The sequence below is a fragment of the Ambystoma mexicanum genome, chromosome 8 (assembly GCF_040938575.1).
Source record: "Ambystoma mexicanum isolate Mex_15411 chromosome 8, UKY_AmexF1_1, whole genome shotgun sequence".
In the NCBI taxonomy this organism is placed as follows: Eukaryota; Metazoa; Chordata; class Amphibia; order Caudata; family Ambystomatidae; genus Ambystoma; species Ambystoma mexicanum.
Genome location: NC_090929.1, coordinates 736,514,149 through 736,531,132, shown reverse-complemented (window position 1 = coordinate 736,531,132; position 16,984 = coordinate 736,514,149). Strand labels below are relative to the sequence as shown.

Below are 16,984 nucleotides of genomic sequence, written 5' to 3'. Positions count from 1 at the left end.
GGATGCGTCCTAGCCCCGTGGCTATTCAATTACTATAAGTCAGATGTTGCGATCTGCTTAGCTAATGAAGGTCTGATAGCCCCTAAAGTAGGAATAGTAAAATCATATGTTTGCATACGCAGATGACTTTCTGATATTTGATCTAACACAGGTCGGACTGCAGCGACTTTTTAACAGTTTTGCCAGGTATGCTAAAGACAATGGCCTTATTATTAACCCTGCTAAAACTAAAATTTTGGCCTTCTCGAAAGTAAAATCTAAGAAATGCCACCATTCTTGGTCGATTGAAGGGACCCCTATTAAAGCATCGGGGAATGTCAAATATCTGGGTTTCCACTTTAGAGCAAACAAGGGAATTAAACTTGGCATTGATATCCTGATGCAAAAAGCTAAAATGCTTGAATTCCAAATTGTAAAAATTGATCGTAAGTGTGGGCGGTTCTCATTGAAACTGGCGATTATGTTCTTCGAAGGAATGATAGTGTCGAAGTTAATCTATGGCCTTGAATTATCTGCTGTGGGTATTTTGAATACTCTGGAAAAAATTGAGGGCAGGATTTGGAGACAGATCCTTGGCATCCCTAATGTAGTGCCAATTTCGGCCATCAGGTATAAACTGGGGGTGCCTTCTCTGTTGGCGAGGATACAATGGCGCTTACTAACATTATATACCAAAATTAATGCCCCTATACCAAACTCCCTGTACCATCTTTTGGGAGATAACGTAAAGTTGTCAATAGATTTGATTGACCTCAAGGGAAGATGTGAATTGATCCTATCTGATGTTGGTTTTAATTTAGACATCTTGACCAATAATCCTTTGCAAACTAAAAATGTTTTGCTGGACTATGATTGGATAGCAACTACAGATGCCTTCCACTCACATGCATTGATGAGCCATCTTGCTCATTGTGAGAAGGGGCCCGGAGTGGAGGGGGTGCCGGGAGGGGTAGCGGGACTCCGCGGGATCGCGGCACGGGGCCGCGATCCAGAGAACGCAGCCCCGTCCCGCCTGCTATCCCCGGGACCCTACGGGATCGCGGCATGGGGCCGCGATCCAGAGAACGCAGCCCCGTCACGCCCGCTATCCCCGAGACTCTACGGGATCGCGGCAACGAGCCGCGACACGAAAGGAGCGGCCCCCTCCCGTCCAGCCTTACCTGAACCCGCCAGGGTTAGCGTAGCCGCGGCCTGCAGCCCGGGAGACGGGTTGGTGACGGCGAACCCGCGGGAGATCGCGGGGAGCCGGCCCACACGGCCCGTCGAGCGTCTCTCCCCACCAGGAAGGGAGAGAAGGGAGAGACGGCTTGCTCGGCGGGGCGGGCCGCTCTGGGGCGGCCACAGAGACAGACACATGGCGAGAGGGAGGGACTCGCAGGATAGAGTGTCCTGGGAACGAGACTCTTCGGGCAGGCAGCAGAAGCAGACACTCTGGGAAACCACGGCAGCCTTTAAAGGAGGCGGGACATGGCAACACCAGCCAATGAGAAGCCTGATTGACAGGGAAGCTTTCCATTGGGGGGGAAGCAAGTCACTCGCATCCTATAAAAGCCCGGGAACTAATCCAGCGTTTGTTGTTTTTCCTAGTCATACGAAGAGGACGAGGAGAGAAGGAACAACTGGTGGGCCTATCCGGACAACAAGGAGACTTAGGAGGGCTTAATCTTAGACCTGGAAAACTGCCTAAGAGTGGAGTAACTCTCAAGGAGTTCATGGACTATATTTTCATTAGTTTAAAAACACCTGAATAAAGTATTATTTCAGCAACCCCACCCTGGTCCGGATCTTGATTGCTACATTGGCGACGAAGGTGGGATTAGCGACAACGCGATGGAGACCCTAATTAAAACCCTGACGGATGGCCAACAGCAGCTGCAGCAACTAATACAGCTACAAACACAACAGGCAGAGGCTGATCGCCAGGCGTTCCAGCAAGCCATCCAGTTACAGGGCGCCCTTCAGACCACGGCCCAGGACAAACAGCATGAGAACATTATCAGGCTCACAGATGCAGTAACCAGCACAAGGAATCAACCCATGGTGCCGTCCACCCTGCTCCAGAAGTATAAGGAGGGAGAGGATCCAGCCTTTTTTTTTACAAGTTTTGAGAGGATTGCAAGAAATGCGCAATGGCCGCCTGAACGCTGGGGACAGTATGTGGCTCCCTTGCTATCTGGGGTAATGCAGGGTGCATATCAGGCTGTGAACCCCAATGGTATCACTCCGTATGGGGAAATTAAAGCTGCTGTACTGGACCGTCTAGGCCTGGATGAGGAGGCCTATCGCCTTCAGCTAAGAGACACCAAGTTGAAAAACGGGGAGAATCCCAGGCAGTTATATTACCGCATTAAAAACCTGACGGAGAAGTGGATGCAATCCCCTAACCCAGCCAACCAACCCCTCCTAGATAAAATAATCCTGGAACAGTTCGTAGAAGCCTTGCCGAGCCCAATGCAAAGATGGGTTAGGCAACACCACAGGCCTACATTGGCGGAAGCCGTGGACATTGCATCGGCTTATCAAAAGGCCGGGTACAGTCGCTTCCCCTCAACAAGTATGCCAGGAAGGATAACGTCGCCGAACTTCGAACATCAGATACAAAAGGGCCCAAAAGTGGCACCTAACAGATGGAGGCAACCGGAGGAGGTCTTCAGGAAACTAGAAGAAAGGAAGACTGGATATGAGGAGAAACAGCCACCCATAATCCCGGGAGTCCGACAACCCCAGTGCTTTGAGTGTGGTGAATGGGGTCACATTGCCCGGTTTTGCCCCAGAAGGAAGACCACAGAACCTATGGAAATCGGCTACATGAAGCCACACCCGGAAGTACGTAACCCTGGTCCATACATCGTGGATATAAGAGTGGATGGACGACCAACCCGGGCGCTGCTGGATAGCGGAAGTCGACAAACAGCCATATCTCCCACCGTGAGTAATAACCCTAATTTACCTAACCTTTCTGTACCGATAAAGTGTATACATGGGGACATTAAATCATACCCGATGAGAGAGGTACAGATAGAGGTGAACCATGAAACCACTCAATTAAAGGCTGCCGTCCTTCCTACTCTACCCACCCCAGTGGTCCTGGGAACTGACCTACCCCACTTCAGTAAAGCACTGGATGAAGAAAGAGCAAAGAGCAACAGACCCCCAAACATAGGTGACTCTAGAAACCCCCCCGGACATAAAAGACGGAACAGGCTAGAGTGGTGCCAAGCCAGTTACATGACCCGACCCATTAACTGGCAACCCGAAGATCATGAGGACTCCCTGAGGGGAGAAACCCTAACTGATCCCACCCTTAGGGTAGCCCGTGAGAGAGCGGCCAATGAGAAGGATCCAGACGTAACAAAAGGACCTGGCTTCCTGTTCCGTCATGGACTATTGTACAGAAAATATAAGGCGGACGATGGGACTGTAAAAGAACAATTGATATTACCAAAATCCCATAGAATGGTCATAATGCAACTGGCACACAACCACCCCTGCGGCGGACATATGGCCTCCCTGAAAACGCAGCAGAACATACTGAGACGGTTCTACTGGCCAGGCATATACGGCGAAGTATCCCAGTTCTGTAAGACGTGTCCCACTTGCCAGCTAACGAGTGGCGCCTTACCAGCAAAAGCCCCTTTGCAGAAAATGCCCCTTATTAACGTTCCTTTCCAGCGGATAGGCATGGACATCGTGGGACCTATAGAACCTGCATCCCGTGGTTACAAGTATCTACTAGTCATTGTTGACTATGCTACGCGGTATCCAGAGGCTTTTCCCTTGAAGGGAACATCAGCCCGACAACTATGCGACCAGCTCATTCCCTTCTTCGCAAGAGTGGGCTTACCCTCGGAAGTTATCACAGACCAAGGGACCAATTTTATGTCCACCTTGCTTCGGCAGGTATGCGAAAGACTGCAGATACACCAGTTACGTACCTCGGTATACCATCCCCAGACCGATGGCCTAGTCGAAAGGTATAACAAAACGATCAAGAAAATGATACGGAGAGTGACCGGGTCCGATGGGAAGAACTGGGACCGTATATTACCCTTGGTCTTGATGGTATTACGCGACACCCCACAGTCGTCTACAGGTTTTTCTCCATTCGAGCTCCTTTTCGGAAGACAACCCCGAACCATCTTGGACCTTGTAAAAGAAGAATGGGAGGCTTCGGATGAGGTTTCTTTAACAGAGTACACTGAAGAGTTGAAGGAACATCTGACAGCACTCCGCTCGATGGCCGAGAAGAATCTGGGACACGCACAGACAAACCAGGAGAAAAACTATAACAGAGGAAGTCGGATGAGAACTTTCCGACCAGGAGACCAAGTACTAATCCTACTACCCACAAGTACTAACAAGCTATTGGCCAGATGGAGAGGTCCTTATGAGATTAAGGAGGTACTTAGCCCTGTGACGTATCGGATCCACCAACCCGATCGTGCCACACCAGACAAGGTATACCATGTGAACCTGCTAAAAGCATGGAACGCGCCTGTGTTGGTAGCTACAATGGATACTGGTGAGGATACCTCAGAACAAAACGTGAATCATGAACGGGGTAAGCTAGAAGACGTGCAATGGGGAACCATCTTGACTCCTTCCATGAGATCAGAACTTTTGAACAGGCTGTCTCCCTTTGGAGAAGCATTCTCGGCCTTACCAGGGAGGACCTGTTTAATCGAACACGAGATCAAAACCGATCCCGGACGGATTGTTCGACTAAGACCCTATCGTATTCCAGAAGCACGAAGAACGGTTATCCGAAACGAAGTAGAAGAGATGCTCCTTATGGACATTATTGAACCCTCAACCAGCCCGTGGTCATCCCCGATAGTGTTGGTACCAAAACCCGATGGTACTGTTAGATTTTGTATGGACTACCGACAGTTAAATACGATCTCCAATTATGAAGCCTATCCTATGCCACGAATGGACGAGCTGTTGGAAAGGCTAGGATCCGCCAACTTCCTAAGCACGCTTGACCTAACTAAGGGTTATTGGCAGATTCCCTTGAAATCCACGGATCGGGAAAAGACTGCCTTTACTACTCCCCAAGGTCTATACCAATTCAAAGTTTTGCCATTCGGGCTACACGGAGCACCAGCCACCTTCCAGAGACTGATGGATGTTATACTACGTCCCCATGAGAGTTTTGCTGCGGCTTACTTAGACGACATTGTCGTGTATAGCACGACCTGGACAGAACATGTACGCCACTTGGAACAGGTGGTGTCTGAGTTGTTTAAGGCAGGCCTACACATTAACCCGAAGAAAACAGTGATAGGGGCACACGAGACGAAATATCTGGGACACTTGGTAGGCGGAGGCACGATACGACCGCAATTCTCGAAAATCCAGGCCATCCACGGGATACCTACCCCATCCACGAAGAAACAGATCCGTGCCTTTTTGGGTTTCATAGGCTACTACCGTAGATTTATCCCAGATTTCTCCTCGGTGGCAGCTCCACTAACTGACGCTTTAAGGAACAAAGGGTCTCCCGATTTGACCAAAAACACCGCTGCCTTGGAAGCCATCGATGTCCTGAAGCAGAGGATCACCTCAAATCCAATACTTCGATGCCCCGACTTCCGTAGACAATTTTTCCTTCAGACGGACGCGTCTAATCAGGGGCTGGGAGCAGTTCTTTCACAGGAACAAGGGGGCGAACTTCAGCCCATCTGTTTCGTGAGCAGGAAGCTCGTACCTCACGAGGAGGCCTATTCCACTATTGAGAAGGAGTGTTTGGCCATCAAATGGGCGGTAGAGACCCTCAGGTATTATCTTTTGGGTCGCTGCTTTACGTTGTATACTGACCATGCCCCCTTACAGTGGCTCGCAAGGCATAAAGATACCAACCAGCGGGTACTCAGATGGTTCCTGTCTCTTCAACCGTTCGATTTCGTTACCTTGCACAGACCTGCGGGTTTCCAGCTGGTGGCCGACTATCTGTCCCGGAACCCTCCCTTGCCCGATCGGCCAGGGTTTGTGATGGGGAGATGTGAGAAGGGGCCCGGAGTGGAGGGGGTGCCGGGAGGGGTAGCGGGACTCCGCGGGATCGCGGCACGGGGCCGCGATCCAGAGAACGCAGCCCCGTCCCGCCTGCTATCCCCTGGACCCTACGGGATCGCGGCATGGGGCCGCGATCCAGAGAACGCAGCCCCGTCACGCCCGCTATCCCCGAGACTCTACGGGATCGCGGCAACGAGCCGCGACACGAAAGGAGCGGCCCCCTCCCGTCCAGCCTTACCTGAACCCGCCAGGGTTAGCGTAGCCGCGGCCTGCAGCCCGGGAGACGGGTTGGTGACGGCGAACCCGCGGGAGATCGCGGGGAGCCGGCCCACACGGCCCGTCGAGCGTCTCTCCCCACCAGGAAGGGAGAGAAGGGAGAGACGGCTTGCTCGGCGGGGCGGGCCGCTCTGGGGCGGCCACAGAGACAGACACATGGCGAGAGGGAGGAACTCGCAGGATAGAGTGGCCTGGGAACGAGACTCTTCGGGCAGGCAGCAGAAGCAGACACTCTGGGAAACCACGGCAGCCTTTAAAGGAGGCGGGACATGGCAACACCAGCCAATGAGAAGCCTGATTGACAGGGAAGCTTTCCATTGGGGGGGAAGCAAGTCACTCGCATCCTATAAAAGCCCGGGAACTAATCCAGCGTTTGTTGTTTTTCCTAGTCATACGAAGAGGACGAGGAGAGAAGGAACAACTGGTGGGCCTATCCGGACAACAAGGAGACTTAGGAGGGCTTAATCTTAGACCTGGAAAACTGCCTAAGAGTGGAGTAACTCTCAAGGAGTTCATGGACTATATTTTCATTAGTTTAAAAACACCTGAATAAAGTATTATTTCAGCAACCCCACCCTGGTCCGGATCTTGATTGCTACACTCATGAACATAAACGCAGAGGAACCGTCTCCCCCATCCTCCTTCAATTTCTAAACCGCTTTTAGCGCGGGCTCTTCCTTAGGGTAAGGTGGAACCTTTTACCAACCAAGGACATCCTGTATAGGAGGAAACAAATCTCAATTGAGGAATTGGGATGTAGATTCTGTAAGGAAAAACCAGAGTCAATTAAACATCTTGTTTTGGAATGTGATAATACTACTCTTGTGGGGCTAAGAACTAGACTCCTACCTGCCTGTCGACAAAACTTTGTATTCTACGAAAATCTACTCTGGAAGCGGTGTCTTATAATTCAGAAGGTTTCTGAGGTGCTGGGCTTAGCAGGCTTTATTAAAGCTTTACATTTATTGAATATGTGAATGAAATTATGAATTCTATGTCAAGACCGGAGGCTCACATTATGCTTTTCTTTCTTTTATTAAACATATAAACAGAAGCTCAGCAGCAAGTATTTATGCACCTGACTATGAGCAAATAGTATGCATAACAAACAAAAGGTGCATTAAATATTAATCAAGTATCAAAACTCAGTCCATAACTGTCTCCGAAAGAACCAAAGTCCATTTCCCAGGAGACTTCACCAAGGTTCACAATAGGTCACCAACATGTGATACTAGTCCACCAATAGGCATACAGCTGCCCTTACAAACAGTCCTGAACATGATGTAACTTGCTACTCACAGCAAGAGATAAGTACATTTCATGTTCTTACTGTCTTATACAGTTTAATTTTGCATCTATATGCTTTTTCTATACAAGTTTGAATGAGCATTTAACATTGCTTAATTATATTGCAGTTTGTTGTAACGTGGTTTTATTACTGTGATTTTTCGTTTCGTGTGAGGAGCATTTTCTTCTCGTGTCCTCCTCGGCTTCCGTTGTACGTCTCCAATGCCAGCTGTTTCCTGCCGGCCTTGGAGTACGTTGGGAGCGTACTTTTTCTAACAGAGGGTCCGCTTCTGCGGACCCTCACGCACATTTGCTCTTGCCTTCCCAGCGCGGTCACCCGAGGTGGCTCAGCATCTTCGTGGCTGCGGCGCTGGCAGTACAGGTCCTTTTCTTTAGCTTCTGGCGCTCGAGAGCGCATTTCTGTTATATTTTCGTAGCGTTTTTTTTGCAAACCTGAGTGTCAGAAGTCAATTGGGCTATTCAGCATTGGTTTTCTTCAGCTTTGCCTGATTCTACAAAAAAAGGGGAAAGATAATACAACAAAAAGAAAGCATAGGTGGCTAGAAAACAGTGTTCATACACAGCCTCATTATTCAAACATAGTGGGCAGAGAGAGAAGACGATCTGTTAGCCCACAGAACAAGGTATAAAAAAAAAGGAAAGTAAGTGAAAGGTGCAGAATATAATGTTCATTATGGCAGCTCAGTACTCCCCTCAGGCAGACCAAGATTGGTCTGAGTATGAGGAATATGCCTACCAGATTGATGAAGTGGCAACGGCAAACAGCCTAAAAAAGGGCCGTATCAGAGATGCTCATGCCTAATCAGCAGCGCCTAGACTGTATAGAGGAGCACCTGCAAGAGACCTCTCTGCCAGGGAGAAAAAAGACACAAAAAAGGAAGCACCTTTCAGATGGGGGATGTATTCCGGCTCGTAAGAGAAAAGACTCTCCGCCCCCCTCCTCCCCCGAGCCAGCCAGAACCAGCCACTACTGCCATCTCAGACGCCTTCTCCAGGCTTAAAAAGGCCTTTATGAACAGGAAGGAAGCCCCTTCCCTCAATGGACCCTCTCACCTCGAGGAAGACAACAGATGTGCTAGACCCTCGAGCCCGGAGGGACACCGACAGGGCACTGATGACAAAGCCAAAGGGGTCTACGATATCGGTGATCAGTCCCCCTCCTCCTCTGACGAGGATGTTCAGACCATAGGGTCACAACCCTCAACCCCAGGGATTGCGGCAGGCCCGATCCCCAAGAAGACAGCTGGGGAACAGTCTCCTTCTAGGGGAATGCTTACGCCGGAAGATCTAGTGCACCCCAGATCTACCGACTGGGAACCGTTGTCGAGAACAACGGAAAATAAATCAAGGCCATGCTGCGTAAGCCGCTGGATAAAGAGGTTAGAGCCAGACTAAGAGCAGAATGCCCCCGCCCAGAGATTCTGGGGAAGGTGGCTCTAACTCTGGAGCTAGACTCCAAAATGATCACTTTTCTGGGAAAGAATGTCAAAGATCAAAGGAAGGGCATTGACCGTGCCTAGAAGTCCTGCCAGGATAGATTCCTGGACGTCACTGGTCCCCTGGCGAAAATAATGGACCTAGCTGACGCAGCCATTGATAGTGGTGACTCCATTGATCCAGTGATTCTTTCGGGTTGGGCTCAATGAGCACTCTGTCTGCTGGGAAATGCCAGCTGTGCCATATCGGCAGAGCACCGGAAGGGCATCCTGGTCAAGATTGACGCTAAACTGGGTGAGTTAGCAGACACAGAATCGGGAGTGCCAGCCCAGGGCTTGCTTTTCGGGGATCCATTTATGAAAGAAATGTCAAAATTTGTCGGCACCTTTACCGCCTTAAACAAGGCTCAAGCCTCCATTAAAAGGGTCTTCGCTACCAAAATGTTCTCCAGGCCGGACGAGGCAGAGGTTGCTCCTCCGGCCGCTACTCATTCCATAGAAGACCTCAACATTCCAGGGACCAGCATAAAGCCTGCCAGGATCGCTCGGACACCTTCTTCCCATCAAAAGGGCAAGGAAGAGGTTGTGGCTGGAGAAGAGGTGCAGAATACCCAGCCCAGCAACAATCCACAGGTCATTGTACCCATAGCAGCGCCTGCGCCACAAACGCCATAGGAGGGAGATTAGCTCTCTTTGCGCGAGCATGGGACTCCTTGTCAGGAGACGCCTGGATCAGGGGCGCAGCTTGCGGTCTGCGCCTAGAATATTTCGCTCAACCCTTTCAAGCCTGTCGTCCCGCCCCAATGGTAATGTAAGAAGCGGACGAGGCAACGCTAGACAGCGAAATACGCAGCTTATACCTGAAACAGGCCATTTGACCAGCTCAAGCCAGGGGATCCATTATGCCTTTGCCATGACAGTGATGACCCTGGTGAAGGCCCTTCGGGAACATACAGAGCTGGTCCTCATAGCCCCGGTCTGGACCTCTCAGATCTGGTATCCAGTTCTTCTGGAACTTTCTTAGGATTTTCCAATCCTTCTATCCCAGTTTACAGATCTCCTATTGGATCCGTCAGGGCAGCGTCACCCCATTCTCCTCAGCGGGTCGCTGATCCTAGCAGCCTGGAGGATTTCAGGTCAAGATGGAGAGTTCCAGGCATGTCACTCATGGCCGTCAGCCTCATCGAGGAAAGCTGGGCCCCTGCTACTCTCAGGAGGTACGCCAACTCTTGGAGCGCCTGGAGGACCTTGTGCCAGAACAGAGGGTTCATTCGGTTTCAGCACCTATAGAGGAAATTCTAAATTTCCTAGACTCATTAGTTGAGAGAGGTCTCGCCTACAGGACAGTCAACACCTACCGCTCGTCAATTTCTGCCGCCCACAACCTCGTTCGGGGGTTCCCAGCAGGAGAGCATCACCTTGTTTGCAGATTACTTAAGGGTATCAGGCTTACAGTGCTGCCTCCGTTCCGCTATGACAAGCTTTGGGACGACAACAAGGTACTCAATCGTTTTCTTCCATGGACGCATAATGAGGAGTTATCCCGTACTGCCCTTTCCGGTAAACTTACTACGCTGCTCTGCTTGGTCTCCTGCAGGAGGGTCTCGGAAGTCAGAGCTCTTGACCTAGCGGGCAGGACTTTTTCTCCTGATGGTATAGTGTTCCACATACACAGGATGACGAAATGCAACTCAAGGGTGATTTCTTACCCCGCCTTTAGAGAGCAGCCCAAGCTTTGCTTGGTCAGGTGCTTGAAGGTTTACGAAAGAAAGTAACAGCCCCTCTTAGAATCGCTCCTAATGGACAGTTATTGATAGCTCTGTGCAAAACGCACAAAGCGGTTTCCGCCCCAACATTAGCACGCTGGGTGCGTTGGACCCTAACGCAGGCAGGAATAGATACTCTTCACTTTGGTACCCACTCCGTGAGAGGGGCCATGGCTTCCAAGGCCTTTCAGGTTGGTGTCTGTTTAGAAGACATCATGAGGATGACTGACTGGGCAGGCGAATCAATCTTTAAGCAATTCTACTGAAACTGGTAGAACAGCCTGCATCCATGGTGGTAAGTAAGCTTTAATCAAGCATAATGTGAGCCTCCGATCTTGACCTAGAATAAAGATTTTCCATAATAACTTACTAGAAAGCCTTAATTCTATTAAAGACATGGAGGCGAGCATTATCCCGCTCAGCGAGAGAAATAGCGGCGCAAGACACGCTTGAGGGCAGTCGTCGTTCACATTGCTTGGGGGAGTTATTGCCTTTTGCAGACTATGTGTAATTTTTTTTTCAGAATAACACACTGATTTCTCTCCCACCCCCGTAAGGGGAAATAGGGTTGTCATACGCATTAAGTAATGCTAGTTATTTGTTTCTTCCCTGACAGTGGCTACAGACAAGTCCGCCTGACCTTCGGCTGTGTCTCTCCTTCCACAAGACGCCCTCAGTTACAGTTTCATTCTACTGGTTTTGAACAGCCAGGTTCGCAGCCTCGAAAGAGGAACTTACATCATGTTCAGGACTGTTTGTAAGGGCAGCTGTATGCCTATCAGTGGACTGGTATCACATGTTGGTGACCTATTGTGAACTCTGGTGAAGTCTGCTGGGAAATGGAGTTTGGCTCTTTCAGAGACAGTTATGGACTAGGTTTTGATACTTCATTAATATTTAATGCACCTTTTGTTTGTTATGCATTCTATTTGCTCACAATCAGGTGCATAGATACTTGCTGATGAGCTTCTGTTTATATCTTTAATAAAATAAAGAGAAGCATAATGCTCGCTTCTGTGTCTTTAATAGAATTAAGTCTTTTTAGTAAGTTATTATGGAAAATCTTAATTGTGAATCACTGTGAACCAATATCAACCATGCTGAATTAATTATAGCTGCTTCAGTGGTTTATTTTTTATTTTTAGTGGGTTTATAAATAGGAAGTTAGAATGTTCCGGTGTTGCCTCACCTAGTAACCACAAGTACAGGTAATTGATTTTCAATGTACGTACATCTATTATTAACAACAAGGAAATGTAGGTTGTGAGTGAGCTGCAACATGTTTAGGAACATTAGTTACTCTGTACTGTTACTTAAATATGATTCTTTTGTCTTTTTTTTCTCCTGTTTTATTTTAGTTCTTAACGCTTAATGTTAATCATTTCTGTATGGTTTCATCATGTATCTAATTGTATTTTTTTTTCTTCTCAATGTAATGAATATTTTATCTTTTGTATCTAATGAATTTGTAAAGGTTTAATTTAAACCATATACAATAAAAAGAAAAAGAAATGCCTGTCCTGTGAATTTATGTTTGAATTCTCTGCTCTCATGCAGCAACAAGCTAAGGCTCCCAGTAGGAATGGTCGTGCTTGATTACTGCCATGAGAGCATTGAATTAAAGAAACAGATTACACTGTTTCTCCAAAACAATTGATGCCTTCAAGTCCTTTAAAAGTAGGACTTTACAGCAGGTTTGCTGCTTATTTCCCATAGGAACTTTAAAAAAAGAAAATTCAATATATATCTTTTTTATTATGGACAATATTTTTAAACATTAAAACTTGGTTTTGAAATAACACATCTCAATGCTTTTTATCAAAGTGACAATGTTTGCATGCATTGAAGACTTTTTGAACCATACTTCTTTGACTGGCGCAACCGTACCTTTGAAATGTTACTGGAACGGCTCACAGAATGCCCTAAAGCCTTCTCATTCTGCAATAAGATAGAAACAAAGAAAACAATCACTGAACTGAAAATAACACATCCTGCACTAAATAATACAGAAAGAATTCACAGTGGCAATAATATAAATAAATAATTTAACCCTCATAAAGAGAGGGAGGCATCATTTGTGTGGTACAATGACCCACCTTACAAATTACCATAGCTTTGAGTAGGGTCATTATGCCAAGTGATAGACCCCTCCCAAGGCCTCCCCTGTGCTCTTTAGCACACAGTGGTAAAATCAATACAGGTCTTGGAGTTGTGATGGTAAACAAAAATAAACGTTAGTTTAATAGTAAGTAAAGTAAATAGACAAAATGTGTTTGTATTCTAAATATTTCAGACAGTAGAGTGAATAGTATGTCTGTGCACCTCTCAGTCAAAGGTAAAGACGCAACTGAATGTTAGTTAGGTATAGTTCTGCGCCATGACAATAATAAATCAAAAACTGGTGTATATGACCAAACATAATGTTTAGTCTTGATTAAAACAAAAAACTCATACGGTCCTAGGTACAATCCTAGGTTGTATAAAGTTCTGTCTTAAGTTTTCTATGCCAATATTAACCAAATGGTGGCACATGCTCACATGCTAATGTACAGGGTTTGTCAAGGCGTAGGATAGTTTTTACACAAATAGAAATAGAATCCCTGTTCAGAGACACAGATAACTGTGTTAGTAACATTGTGCATAACATTACATTCATTATCTCAATATCCTGATACAGTAAATATACACTATTTGGATGTCAATAACCTTGGGTAATCACAGTTTTTAGCACTTGGTAAGCCTTTTTATGCATTAGTAACATGCATTAGTAGCCCATTGTTTTTAAATTCTTGCATTGGTAGCTTGTTATTCCTTACAATATAAAGCGTCAGGCTAATTCTTGCAAAAATCTTTATGCTTGTTTTACAGTTGACCACAGACACAAATGGAGCACCACCATACATAGAGTGTCTGGTGTCTTGCACTTACCACAAACTTTGCTGTGCAAATTGTGAAACTACTTTGGACCCTGGTGTGGATCATTGCCACGACCCGCGCTGGCTCGCTGAGTCTGTCTTTCTCAACGTGACTCGCTGAGACTGCTTACTGTGTCCGTCTCCCAGACACTCCCCCTCCTGCTCACACTCGCTCTAATACCTCCTGCATAACAAAGCATGGCGGAGTGTGGTAGAATGTCTGGTGTCTTGCACTTACCACAAACTTTGCTGTGCAAATTGTGAACGTACTTTGGACCCTGGTGTGGATCATTGCCACGACCCGCGCTGACTCGCTGAGTCTGTCTTTCTCAACGTTCTAAGGCTGCTGCTGCCATGACTCGCTGAGTCTGCTTACTGTGTCCGTCTACCAGGCACTCCCCCTCCTGCTCACGCTCGCTCTAATACCTCCTGTATAGCGAAGTGTGGTAGAGTATCTGGTGTCTGGTGGCCGAAGGACATGGCCATGCATCTCTGCAGTTCTTCTCAGCAGCTGGCGAGCCTCCAAAACTTTACGCCTTCTACGCAGCTTTCCTCAACTGGACTGTCCTCGGCCCCTGTGGGAAGGGAATTAGACACACGGCCGGTGAGTAAAACATCTGACTCTGTTCAATCCGGTTTTACCCTCCCTACTTCGAGTTGTTCTCCACCGGCCGGTGAATGTTGTGATAGTCCTGTCACCCCCCATTTACTGAACTCCTCAAGATCACCCGGGATGTTCTATGGGACACAGGATCTCCAGTATCCAAGCATGATTCTATGTCTACAGCGAGCCACCCTCCAACTCGGCATGAGTATTTGACTGATGTAGTTCCAGGCTTTAATTCTGCCTGCAAGTGTTTCGCCTGGCTACCAATCTTCCTGCCCAGCGAGGATCACCTTGGGGGGGCCGGGTTCACCGGCCAAGGACTGCCCTGCAACATTACTGGGACTATCCAACCTTGTAGCCCCTGCAGCTGAATGGGTGACCCCGGCTGTCTCGCTGGTTCCAGAGCAAGCCTGCGCGACAAGGGCTCTGATTCACTCATCTCCTGTGGCAGACCGTCAGAGTTTTTCATCCCCACAGTCTGTAACGTCATACTCCGTTAATGCTGGGCAGTTTCCCGCAGCGGTTTTGTCTCCGGTCGACGCAGACCGTAATTCTTCTACCAATGCTCTCCCAAGGGCAGGCTCTTCTGTTGGAGTTCTAGCTGCCCTTGAGGCTAACTCGTCTACACTGGAAGACGCAATGCTGAACATTTCAGGGAACTCAGATGGTCCCTGTCATTGTAAAAATTAGCACGTCTAAAGATCAGAAAAGGAAACAAAGGCCCATGGGTCCCACGTGTACTTTCTTCTTCCAAACTTTGTAACTCATCTCACAACCCCCGTATTCACCACAAACTTGTCAGGCGGGGGCTTGAGACTGCGGCAACAGTTCCCTCTATGTTTGCTATGAAAATAAAATCAGCTACCTCCACATTCGGTTCCCAGTTTGGGGACATTTCAAACGCTGACTTACTTGAAAGCACTGAAACTTGGGACTCGTCTCCGTCTCATCTAAGGTGGTTGAAGGGGGTCCCTTAGTAGCGCCTCCTTTGATAGTCCCTTTCAACTGTTAAACCGTTGTTCGGAGCACAAAGTCTTTGTTTGCGCCTCCAGCCGCCCCTACGCTGGGTAACCTTGGGGGCTCAGGTGCAGCAAAGCTATTTACATTAGGTAATGACTTTCAGCCTCAGCAAGGCACACAGCAGGAAATTCACGGGAAGGTTGATTCAACTTTGGAGATGGCGCCCATACCCCTGGACTCCACTTCCAGCGAACTTGCTGTTTCAGCCTCTGCAATCGCTTCACCGAAGTCTCGCCTAGAAGTGGTCGCTGAGGTGGTTTCTAAGGTGTCCTGGGCCGTCGGGGTGGGTCAGTCCAGACCATGGGAACTGGAAGATCATCTGCCGCTTGTCCCGCCTGTTCCATCTGCTCCTCATCTTAACTTGGGCTCACCTCCATCAAATCAGCCTTTGGTGCCACCTGCTTCAACTACCCTGTCGACTCGGAAGGAAAAACTTGACCTCTTTTCCATTATGTCAACACTAACTATTGCCCTCGCTCTGTTCACTAAACTATAGGAACAAGTGAATGACACCCTCAAAGATCACACCATTCTTTTAGCTGTGACACATTCTAAGCTAATATTTTTAGAGGGTTTCATAACGGGCAAGGAAATGCATGATTTAAGATCTAGTGGTTTTGTGGGTTCTTTCCATGCCGCTTCACAAACTGTCAACGAAGTGGGTGTACCAATTTCTCAATCCACACAGACAAGGAACCAGTCCACACAGACAAGAAATCGGTCTCTTGCTGTTGAGTTGACTGGGGACTTTAAGAACTTGGTACTATGAATGCTTCCGCAGGTGTTCCTTATGTTCAGATGATGGTGACTGGTTCTTGTATCGTTCAGGATACAGCCCTCCAAATCTCTTCAATAGAGGAGGAAGGGGTGGGGGATGACCATGCCTTCCCTATCTTCTCCAACCAAAAACAAGAGCCACAGAAGAAGACCCCATTACCAGACAGTGAGCGAGTAACACCAGTGCTAAATAAGGTTTTATCACGACCACCAACTGACGCAAGACGGGCCCCGAAAAGGGTGGTCTCAACTATGCGATGACCCCAGTCGGCTGGTGATCTAGAGAGGGGAGGCACTTCTTTAGGGCCTTCGATATGTCCTCCTAGCACTAGTCCCACCTCTCAGTCCTTGCTGAACCTCTCGACCTACTCGATTGAGGATACCCCGGAGGATGTTTAGAATGTAGAGTCTCCTGTTCTAGCTGAGACTGACGTCGGAATTACGCTGGTGCCCCCAACTGACAAACAAGAGTCGCCTGCTTCCCCTGGGTTTGAACCTATGAGTGATAAATGGAAACGACTCAGACTGCAGGCCCCAGTGGTGGTAAGAACATCAGCAGCCACTAGCCCTTCCGTCACTCACTCTAAAACCACACAAATGAATTCAAGTGTAGGGAAGGTGTCGGTAAAATTAACACCTCTAGACACAATCGGCTAGATTACAAACAAGCCATTGTGTAACGAGTTAACCCTCATAATCGAACATTGAAACTGGAGAGGATCTTGGACAAAAACACCTCCCTTATCTTAAATCGTCGAGCGATTCTTGAATTGTTTCATTCTATTCCAAATTTGAGTTTTTTTACGCTCCTCTGACTTCGACCTTATTGAATTCTATTACAAGCAACGGATGGGTTCAGTGTTT

At 48.0% G+C, this 16,984-nt stretch overlaps 1 protein-coding gene across 5 annotated transcripts in view; it reads right to left on the bottom strand.

The window, feature by feature from the left end:
• MARCHF8 (membrane associated ring-CH-type finger 8) overlaps positions 1 to 16,984 on the bottom strand; it is a 951,649-nt gene that overhangs the window by 320,477 nt on the left and 614,188 nt on the right. For all 5 annotated transcript variants that reach the window (XR_011268598.1, XM_069610553.1, XM_069610555.1 and 2 more), the window contains one exon: positions 12,689 to 12,739. Coding sequence is in view for 4 of the 5 variants with exons in the window: in XM_069610553.1 (XP_069466654.1) it covers positions 12,689 to 12,739 (51 nt within the window). In the remaining variant the exon portion in view is untranslated. The remainder of the gene's footprint in view (positions 1 to 12,688; positions 12,740 to 16,984) is intronic.